At 39.6% G+C, this 11,156-nt stretch overlaps 1 protein-coding gene across 1 annotated transcript; it reads left to right on the forward strand.

Moving 5' to 3' along the window:
* Positions 1–1,314: 1,314 nt before the first annotated feature.
* Positions 1,315–8,481, forward strand: LACC1 (laccase domain containing 1). The gene is made up of 6 exons (XM_005420753.2): positions 1,315–1,391; positions 4,676–5,271; positions 5,832–6,013; positions 6,494–6,659; positions 7,243–7,468; positions 7,918–8,481. Exons 2-6 carry the CDS (start codon positions 4,704–4,706, stop codon positions 8,090–8,092), a joined length of 1,317 nt encoding a protein of 438 aa, XP_005420810.1. The 5' UTR covers positions 1,315–1,391; positions 4,676–4,703; the 3' UTR covers positions 8,093–8,481.
* Positions 8,482–11,156: the final 2,675 nt, after the last annotated feature.

An 11,156-nucleotide genomic window follows, 5' to 3' on the forward strand; every position in this document is an offset into this window, starting at 1 on the left:
AAATAAATATAAAAATACTTATATACTATACTTATATTTATATATTTGTAACAACTATTTTATAAACTAATAGCTCATCTCTGCGTATGACCTATTTATTTAATCCCTTTTCTGAAGTGCCATAAGCTAAATATAATATTTCATTCATTTGTCATTTTTCAATATTGTTTTGTACCCTGAATATTTTCTGACCTTTTCCTTCTCAGCATTCTGCACCAAAAATAACACCAGTAATTAGTTTTACTTCCTTAGTCTGCCTGAAGGAAAGAAAATTATTGTATTGGTTTCTCTCCACCAGGCAGTTCCCCTGTTAATTTTTAATGATCTAGCTCAGTCACATTTGGCAGTGGGGTGGAAAGCCTTAGAAATGACCGATTTTTGCAAACTTCAGGAAAAGAGATGTCTGGGTAAGGAGGGACAAGATTGCATCATCAGTCCCCTTCAGGAAGCAGAACCAGGATTCAGCTCTCATCCCTCTGTCCAGCACATGCTGAACAAAATAGCAGGAGACGAAATCGCAGAGCACTCACCATGTGTGTTTTGGACCTGGCAGAAATGTAGGTTTACTGTGTTTGCAGGGAAAGGAGGATCAGGAGAAATCAGACTTTATTAATTCCTCTGTCCATTAAAAATGACTGTCCTTTTTTTCTTGCCCCTTTCTTCCATTGCCATTACTTAACAGTCATGACTATGATTTTAACACAACTGAGGAAATGTATTTACTATCTTTGATTCTTGCACAAAGCCGGATCTCAATCCCTTGTTTCCTTGCTAACCTTTTAACCTTTGCATTATCCTGTCAAAGGATTAAGACTTCTTCACTTAGCTGTGTGAAATTCCCAACTGCTGCAAGGAGAAATTGCCATCTTCATTTGGGACCTGTGGCCCCAAAAACTGACATTGTGTAACCTCTCTGTCTAGATCCAGATTACACTTCTTCGTCGCTGGCTGCCAAATTCTTCAGTGAAACACGCAGCTACAGCTCAGAAAAGGAAACTCCTTCGCTCTGCACAAGTTTTCCTTTAACTTCTTTGTGGGGTTGTCCTGTTTGGCTGTGCCGTGCGCTTGGGAGCTGGTTTTTGGTTGTGCAAAGCCGGTGCAGCAGAAGGTGTGATCACAGCAGGGTTAACGCCGCTTCCGCCTTCGGCGCTCCCCGGGCACTGGTTCATCGTGCTGGTGCCTTGCAGTACAGTTTGTTCTTTCCGGTGTAGCCAGCAGCAAAGCAGGGTCCCATCAAAAAGAAGAAATACAGGTTCCTTTACGTAGCGTAGGAATTTCCAGCTTGTGCAAATCAGCTCCGAGACTAAAAGAAGTGCAATATATAAAGCTGGAAATGTCTGTGTATTTTATCCGATGGTACCTTTCAGAATGCAATAGGATTGTCCACTTGTGTAAGTAAACTCCTGTGTTTATGAAAACTGCATGTGCTTCAGTATTTTCATTGTATGTGCTGATTTCTGTTTCTTCAACCTTGCCTAAAATAAACTAGGTTAAAAGAAGAAGAATGTTTTATTTTAATCCAGTTTAAGAGGCTTAAATGTATTTCTTTCCCCCCCCCCCCCTAGTTTTTGGATTTTCTTTTTTATGTTTGCTCATGTTGAAATTTTACACACGTGCTATTATCTCTGTTGATTTGGGCCTCTTCAATGACCTGTTTTCTTTCTCAGGGCATCTCTCTCTGGCAGATGTTAAATATCTCCTGCTATTTTAATTTTTGAAAAATTATGTCTGTTCTCTCAGTTTCTCTACTAATATAAGATGACCAGCAGGATTCAAAGATGCAGGAAATTGTTAGCAATCTTTTCTTGGTCAACAGTGCACTTTCAGAATTAGATTTCTGGGGTTCTTGAAAATTGCTTTTTTGCATCTCTCTTCCACCCTGGACTGTCTCTTCTCTGCAGCCTGGTTTTATTTCCTTCTTTTTTTTTTCTGTATTCATTTTGCTTTTCTACTTTTTTCCTCTTGTTACCTTCCTCACCTCTCATATTGTTATTTATCATTTTCTTTGACCTACTTTTTTGATATCTGTGCAAGAAATTCTCATAACCTCCAAATGTTTGTACTGTCAGTTTCAGGAAGTGAGAAAATAGCTAATGGGTGGCCTTGGCTTCAAGTTTGTGCAAGTGTTTGTCATGAATTGCATACCAAAATTATCAACTCCTTAATAAATGTACTTACTGTTTTGGATGTGGCTTCGATGGAACACTGGGACTGTAGATCATGTTAATTAAAACCTGAATAACCATAAATACATCTCCCATAACCTAAAACGTTGCTGTGCTAGGCAAGCATGTATTTTGAGAAGGGTGGTTTTTTGGAGTGACTTAGAAAAAAATCAGTTTTGCTATGATTGTAAGCAAATTTATTCTGACACCACTGTCCTCACTAGGACTCTGTGATGCAAAGCTGGAAGGATATGAGGATGAATCAGCCCCATTGTTCCTATGTGTACATCCCAATAATTGCCTCTATGGAGTCTTTGCTATGCATACACAACTTAATAACAATGTATGCAATCAAACACTTTCCTTCCACCCTCTCTCTGGTGGTATTTTCCTGGGCAAGTACAAGAACAGCAATGAGCTCTACTTACCTTCCACTACTGACATATTTGAAGTGGAGCAATAATCTCGTTTTGCACTACACCCCTCTGTTGTGCTGTCTTTCCTGGGACTATTTGCTGTACTTTGGCTGGGATTGTGTCACACTCAGACAGGCCTCCCACAGAGAGTGTCAGGGTAGGGAAGGAAATACTCTTATTTCCCAAGTCATGGTCTTTGGCACGAGTCTGTTTCAGCACTGTTTTCTTAGCAAGCTCTTTGCTCTAAAATCCATTATCAGCTGTGTGTAAATAATACTCTGAGCAAAATCAGGAGTCATGAATTCCCTGGCAGTTGCTTTTATTTGCTGTCACATTTTGATATTTTCAGCTCACCTGTTTTGATAGTTGCCAATTAATCTTTGTAAGTGTTCAATTCGCAGAAAGGAAAACATAATTTTCAGTCAGGATTATTTTTCTTCCAGTCTGGGGGAAAGAACAATGAAGAAAATACAGAATGTTTTCTGTAAAACCTTCTCTAAATAAGCCATCTTTTAAAACCACAAAGGTCTTTGACCTCTCATTTCAGTGGAGAAACTCGGGGAATCCACAGACAAACATAAAATGCCAAGGAGTACATCACATCTACCATAATGATAGGCCTCAAGTACACATGGAAGTAGTATTTTTGCAGGATAATGAAGTGATGTGAAGCCAGAACATTCATATGGTTACAGGAGAATGAGGTCTTGGGGCAGGAAAATTGTGTCAGGCGTTAATTAGCTCTGGTAGCGGAGCATTGATTTCAAAGACTTAAAAGATTGTCAAGTTCTTTGTTCCTGCAAAGATATGAATTTTCCTACAAGTAAATTAATATTCATGCACAATTTATTGCTGTGCAAAAAAAAAAAAAAGATGGTGTTAAAGAATACTCTGAATTATTATGGGGTCTTACAACTGTTGGTAAAGGTGCATATATTTCTCCTTGATCAAGCACAGTGCTTAGTCATGAAATCTAAATAGGTGTCTTCAAGGTTCCCAAAGCAGAGGGATCTAGCCTTTTGTTCCAGATCTCTGGATGCCTGCACTGGAAACAGAAAGATTATCAGAGAGAGAGAGAAAAGAAAGTAAGACACTTCTGAGAGGATATGTAATATAGCCCCTCATAGCAACAGAGAGAGGAAAAGATGGATTGACAAGTTTCCACAGGTAGGCCTATCTGGACTTGGATCAGCAAAGTTCAGAAAAGGGAAAAAACTAACCACCAAAACTGGAGTTACACCATGGACCACAAAAGAAAATGTGAATGATAGGATGATATTGGATAAGCTTAACACATCTTGATTTCAGCTGCAGAGTGCAGCTAGCAGAGTGAAAAAGCCAAGGTAAGAAGTTGTGCACCGTATTCTCCTGCTTTAATATAGTTCTAAGTACTTCTTCTATTACTAGGTAAAGTTTCAGTAACCACTACTGGGTTCTTGTGCATGCTGAAAAGAAGAACTATCCTGGTCTCGTGCTCCCTCCCACAAAATTCAGAAATTAGCAAGTTAATGCTTTTGGAAATGCAGAAGGGAGAAGTACAAAAGGTCTTGTGAAGGCCTGTGGGGAAAAATGTCATTGCTCTCACAGCTCAGCATCCTACTGCCAGGAGGGGTTGCAGACATGAGCTCCACCTCAGACATAAGTATGTTAAACACCTCCAAAGAAATTGTTGCAGACACTCCTCCAGTCCCAGGAAGCTAATGGACCTCTGTATTTGTTTGCATCATGGATGCTGGAGGACAGCTCATGAATCATGCATGAAGGTCCATTAGGCTAATGAGGGTTAATTGATTCAATAAATCTAATCTTATGTACCAACCTTTCATCATCCCTGACCTGGGAAAGACCTGAAGTACGTGGGGTGGTAGGGAAATACCTAAATGCTTAAATAAATACATAATTATTCCCATTTCTTTTGTTGGAATTGGGAATTTCTTTTGATGCACCTGGGAAAGCCTAAGTCAGTAATTAACTGCTATGTACCTTCTCTACACAGTATCACTGAATTAAATGCTGTGACATGATTCTGTGTTCAGACTAACAGTGCTATTCTTGACTTTTTGTTTGTTTTTCATGATTGTTACTACTTGGCAGCTGGAGAAACCTTTAAATATCCTGGAATATGGTGGAAGCAGTACTGATAGATCTGTTCAGCCTCACAGCCAACTTGCAGAGCAACCTCCAAGGATTACTACACAACACTCTGGAAGCTATTGAGAAATGCTCTTCCAGCCATGCTCCGTTTGTTTATGTCATGTGTTGCCAGAGGCAGGGGAGTGAAAGGAAAGGTGAACAAGAGTCCTTGCTTCCAGCTCTGAGAGGTTTTCAGAGTCTGAAGAGAAGACTGGAGGTGGTATGTGCTCAGACTACAGCTGCTGCTTTGTACACTGTCAAACAGAGACTGGATGAAAAAGACCTGAGCATCATTAAAGTTATTCTTCCTACCTTAAGAAAAGACTTAATGAAAGTATATATAAACCATCTCTTTACAGCAGTCTACCAGTTTGAATTTGAGGATTTACAGGTGGCACCTGACAGTGAAAGCCTGCAGATATCAGAACATCAGCATGAAGGGCAAATGCTTCCTTCACAGGACATGGCACTCATCCAACATGAGATTCAGATGTACTTGGAAAGCCTGCCAAGCCTGAAAGGGGAGCTCACCATCCTCAGATCTTCCCTGATCCCAGGTAGAGAGCTCCAGCTAACAGTTTTTATAGAGACTTACCAAGCATACTTCTTCCAGGGAGTTGCAAAATGACTAAGATTTGGAAATGACTTCAGGCATCAAATAACTCTATATGATGTTGTAATAGTGTATAATAGTGTATAAAAGGAGAAAGTGTCCACAAAAATACAGCAAAAGTCTGGCAAGACTGTTTGAGGCCTGAACATGATCTGAGAAAAGACAGTCCTGTGTTTAGGGAGGGCAGACCATAAAATCTCCTCCTGTCTGTGTGGGAATTGTACACTTCAAGAGTTATCATCATAATTTGGAAAGGCAGCTTAAGAGTTTCTGCTGGTCTGCAGCCTGAGACATTCCTGATGTCTTAGTGTCCCTGCTATGGCATGATTGTGAGCAAGAAGGAAATTAGGAATCCTTAAATTTAAATACCACAGCTAAATCTAAGGTAAAGCAATACTTTTACCTGATTGGCTGATTCCAGGTCACTTCAGTATAAACCCATGTAATAGCTGGTTTGATCTTGTTTTGAAAGTAATTGTTTGTTGTGTTTTCTTGCCTTGGCAGATGATATTTTCTTACATGGGTTCACCACAAGGACAGGTGGGATCTCCTACATACCAACTCTAAGCTCCTGCAATCTCTTCAGCAGCTCCAAGCGCAGGGACCCACAGATTGTTGTTAAAGAAAATCTCCGCCGGCTAGCTAATGCTGCAGGATTTAACCCAGAGGCTTTTCACAGAGTCAAGGTATCTTATAAAACAATGGATTCAAGTAAATGGCTCAGATATTCCTTAATGTGTCACTGGCTAAATTGTAGGCATTATTCTTATCTTTGTCAGCAAGAACCTGTGATAAGCAAGACAATTAAAACATTTATGCTGGCAGTTTATCTGGGGGAATAGCCATCCAAACTATCAGCCATTTGTCACAATATGGAGAAGCAGCACTGATCCTTCCAAGTCAGTTCTAATATTTAACTTACCACAAAGTAGAATAATCTAATAAATGATCAGAGCACCTTCTCCTAAAAGAAAAATACACCATTGCTTTTATAGTGGCTTTCTACTGATACATCTTCATGGCACTTGAACAAGGGAGACCTGATTTCCATGCATAATCAGTTAGGGCACAAGAGTGTTTCATGTCAAAGAAAAAACCTTGTATTAGTCAGATCTGGGTTGTTTTGCAGCTATATCACTGTCCACATTCTGGTTTTGTTTTGACAGGTAGATCACGCTAATGCTGTGTGTATTATGGGAAAGACAGAGCCTGACGACTATGATGGAATAGTTACGGATCAGAAGGGTGTCACGCTGGCAGCTCCAGGTGCTGACTGCATACCCGTGCTCTTTGCTGATCCTGTCAGAAGAGCCTGTGGTGCTGCTCATTCTGGTAGGAATCGCACTCCCTGTACAATGCAGAGATTTCCTGGGACTCAAAATGAGATACAAGAACCCAAAGCTGGGCTTTCTTCTATCTGTTCCAAACAATGACCAAGTGCAAACTTAGCTTCTGTCTATTCCAAAAAATATCTCTAGCTTGAGCCTGTTTTTTGGGGTTTTGTTCCCCCTAAAAACAACATTAAAACACTTTGACTATATTATAAAAATATATGTCTGACATATTTCAGTTGTATCCCCACTTAAATGTTTCAAGCACAGAGGAGCCATGAGGTATGCTCTAATTGCCCAAACCAGGACACCTGGGGAAAAAGAACTCTGGAATTCTAATCTAAACACCTGTCTCTAGTTTCCATCTCCACAAAATTATATTTGAAAACTGATTGCTGTTAATGTGAAATATGGGGGGGAAGGGGAAGTCTTTCTAAGCTAATTTATTATTAGATATAATTATTTAATTTTAGGTGTAAATGCATCTCCTAATTTATACCTTTAATAATTGCATTTATTTTTAGCTGCTAGAAAATTAAAAAGAAAATTTATACCAATTTTTTTCGACCTCTCATCTCTCACAGGATGGAAGGGCACATTGTTAGGAGTGTCTATGGCCACAGTGAATGCTATGGTATCTGAATATGGCTGTAACATGAAAGATATCCTTGTGGTGCTGGGCCCATCTGTGGGACCTTGCTGCTATAGACTTCCTCATGAATCAGCAAAAGAATTTCACAGAATTGATCCAAAGTGTGTGAGACTTTTTGACTCTGCAAATCCTTATATTGATATCAGAAGAGCAACAAGGTAAGCCTCCTGAGGGAACAAAAGATTAATTCCACATTTATTACAAATAATTATTTTGATACTGTATTATTCAGCATTAATATGGTGAAGGTTCTCAACAAAGTACTCTCTAGTTCTTTCCAGATCAAGAAAGGATACTTTTGAATGAATGGTATTTGCTCACTTTAGCTGGATTTCAGCGATTATTTTATTGTTATACCATTACATATTGTTAGTCTATGGATTACAGACAAAAGTTCAAATTTAATGTGACTTTGCAGGTTGCAGGAAAGTACTTATTTTAGTCTAATACTGAAGAAAGAAACAAAAAAAGCAAATGAAAGCCCCAATCACAATATTGGCACAGTTTGTTCAGTTGGTGTTTGAGGTTCTGCCTTAATGATAGTGCCTTATGGAATGTGAGGATTTACAAACAGTAATATTTTCTGTTTATCTTTTGTTTTTTTCAGGATTCTTCTTGAGAGAGGTGGGATTCTTCCTGAGAACATCCAAGATGATTCTATCACAGACCAGAACCAAAACATCACTTTCTGTACTGCATGCCACCCTGATAAATTTTATTCTCACTTTCGTGATGGCACTAACTTTGGGACACAGATTGGCTTCATATCAATCAAAGACTGAGACAGTATCTCTTACTCTAGAACAGCATTTAGATAAGAAGTCTGCTGCATTGTCTGGCATCCTGCTCTCCTCATAGAAGTTTTTCCTCCTTTCTTTCACAGACTTGTAGTAGGGAATCCATGGGTCTTGCGATTCTCCTGCTTGTTCCTTCCCTTGCCCTTCTGAGGCAAGAATAAGTACCTGTGGTGTGGGGACAACAGTTCTTGTGTGAGACAGGGTGCAAAGGTAACAAGGACAACCCATACCAGTGGCAAAATCCTTCTGCAAGACCCAGACGCATGCTCCAAATTTATGGATCGTCCTTGACCAAATGTTTTCAGAAACCTCACTGTCTTAAGGTGTCTTAAGGTGGTAGAAACCCAAAAACCACCAGTCTTCATTAGCTTCTGGTTGAGACTGCTGAATGATGCTAAGTATGACATTGCTAATACAGAAAGGGAAGCCAGTGTTGCATGTTACCTGTTTGAGACACTCAACTTGAATAGTTTCAGCTGAAACCTTAAAAATTTTGTGCATGGGATTAATTTTCGCCTTTGGATTAGTTTAAAGAACTCCAAAATACTTACAAGAATTTTCCTATGGAAAATAACTTGACAGTGAGAAGCAAGCAGGCTCCTTTGGAGCAGATATTGAAAGTATATGAACTCTCACCCTTCTGTAATTTTTGGTTGTAGGAAAAGTAGGACTAAAACCCTTAATTTATGATGCATATATTCATGTCTCCTTAGGATTTTTTTCTTTAAACAGTGGTACTTTGATAGTCACTGACACACTCTCAACAATGCCAAGTTATTCAATAAATATCTAAAAAGTTACGTGAATTTATCCTGAGTTAATGTTACTGACCAGTAGTTGGACTTACATGTCTTACTAAGCAAATTCTAAGTGTGCACTGTTTTCTTTTGGCCAATAAAAATAATGCCTCTAGATTTTACAATAGACGTGATGTCTTCTGACACGCAGGCAGTGAGGGATTGCTAACAGTAAAGCTGTGCTGACTGCGGCTTGCAGAGCTGCCAAGCACAAGCCTTGGGCCAGCGGCGCTCATGACGTACTTTCTATTTTGGGTTCTGCGAGCCTTCCCCGGTCTGACTGCTCTGCCCACTAGAGGTCAGTGCTCGCTCGCGCTGCTCTTCCATCCCGGAGGCACGGATGGATGGATAGATGGATGTATGGGGGTCCAAACCATGCGGTTTGCAAAGCACTGCCCAGCACGCGCTGCTTCTTTTGCCTCTACAGTCATCTGCCAAGTTATTCTAATATCTGTGCTTGAGGAATAATCTGTTTTTATTTTGATTCAGAGCTGACCGAATTAGACCTTTCTTTGTTTTCTGGAAGAACAGATATTTTTTAAAAAACTTCCTTTTACCTGTGAATGGTATTTCTCAGAGAAGAGCCTGGCTCTGATTATGTTCTCTGACTGTAACCATCTATGAAAAAAATATGCTTCTGCCAACTATCTTACTTCTTCAGAAATATTATTCTGCTGCTGCTGTAGCCCTGCAGTCATTGACAATCTTCAGTTACCTTTTTAAAACTCCTCCATTGCTTTCACCATTCAGCTGGCTTCAAACCAGAGTCTCAGGATCCAACAGGGGCAGCACTCTCACTACTCAGTTTAGAGTTGCCAAGCACATTGCTGCATGCCAGCTAATGGTGTGTATGGTATGTATTACGTGTATTATCGACTTGTTCTAAAATAGGATAGTATAATTATATGGAGACTGACAGGCTTATCTTGCTACACTAGTTAAAAACACCAACCCAACAGCCTACCTTCCCCTTTTAGTTCTGTCCCTTTGCCCTGATTTCTGTTTCACTTTATCGATACTGACTGACATAGCAGTGAGGTGAGTAAGGTATCCTTGCAGCTATAGGGGCAGTAGCACTACATGGCTTTCAGTCCCTGCATCTGAAGCTCAGCCAAAGCTGAGTATCCTTTACCTAACCCTTTTCCCTTGTGTATCAAGGGTATGCCATCAAAAACAGCTGAGTTACTTGGTTCTGCAAGGTACTTGACAGCTGAAGCATCATAGGGGCCCATGTGCCTGCTGTTATCCCATCTCACCTCAAAGATGGCTTAAAACTAATACATTTATTCTTGCAGTAAGTACAAAGACCTCACAGTCATGCTACTCACCACTGCTCAAATGTTCAACAGTATATTAGGTCACATTAACTTGATACTGAGAGTAAGCCCTGTCTTGTTCTTACCTGCTCAAGGATTACAATAGAGATTTTATGTTTAGAAAAATACCATTTACATGTCATGGTAAGGGTGTGCAAGCTGGAGAAAATATCAGAATGAGCAGGAACACCAAAGGCTTCACCTTTTGGAAGACAAATCATTACCACAATTGTTCTTTATTTTTTTCTTTTATATTAATTACATAGACTGTAAACCTTTCAAGACAGGAAACAGTCTTTTGCACATGGATGACTGAGGTGGGAAACTCCACGACCTATAAGAAAATATTGTAGGTTCACTCTCAAATCAGGCTAGGCTCTGAATCATTACTTCTTTCAAAAGTCCCTCCTACAAAGGCACTGTAATCCTGGTATTAAAAACAATAGTTTGGAGGAGAGGCATGACAAGAAGGAGACTAGGCTGTTTCACATCTCTGTTTATTTACTTTTCATTCTTGCTGCTCACTGAAGGAGGCAAACACATCACCCCTGATTCACCACCTCTAGAGAAGCTCTTAAAATGCTTCATAAATTGTTCAGCTGTACCTAAATAATTATCAGATCCTATTTATTAACCTAATATCCATTGAATTTATAAGCTGCATTTGCCCTATTATTGTTATTAAATTACATTATTATTTATGATAATGGTGTGCCCTGAGGAGAGCACATGACATGATCACATTAAATATTGTTTTTGCTAGTTGTTACTGTGCAATTAACATTTGTTACTATTGTAGATTCTCAGTATGGGCCTCTTTATTTACATTATATACTTGAATTAAGTGTACTGAAACATGTCTGAGAAAGGCTTTATTCACTACTCCAGTAGAAGAGGGCATCTCTAGCAACGCTGTCTGCCTGGGGAAGCAGTGTG

This window comes from Geospiza fortis, unplaced genomic scaffold (assembly GCF_000277835.1).
Source record: "Geospiza fortis unplaced genomic scaffold, GeoFor_1.0 scaffold194, whole genome shotgun sequence".
In the NCBI taxonomy this organism is placed as follows: Eukaryota; Metazoa; Chordata; class Aves; order Passeriformes; family Thraupidae; genus Geospiza; species Geospiza fortis.

Coding starts and splice junctions, on each gene's coding strand:
- LACC1 (XM_005420753.2), top strand. CDS start 4,704: ATGGTGGAAGCAGTACTGATAGATCTGTTCAGCCTCACAGCCAACTTG. Junction 5,272..5,831: donor CAGATCTTCCCTGATCCCAG/GTAGAGAGCTCC, acceptor TTGCCTTGGCAG/ATGATATTTTCTTACATGGG. Junction 7,469..7,917: donor GATATCAGAAGAGCAACAAG/GTAAGCCTCCTG, acceptor TGTTTTTTTCAG/GATTCTTCTTGAGAGAGGTG.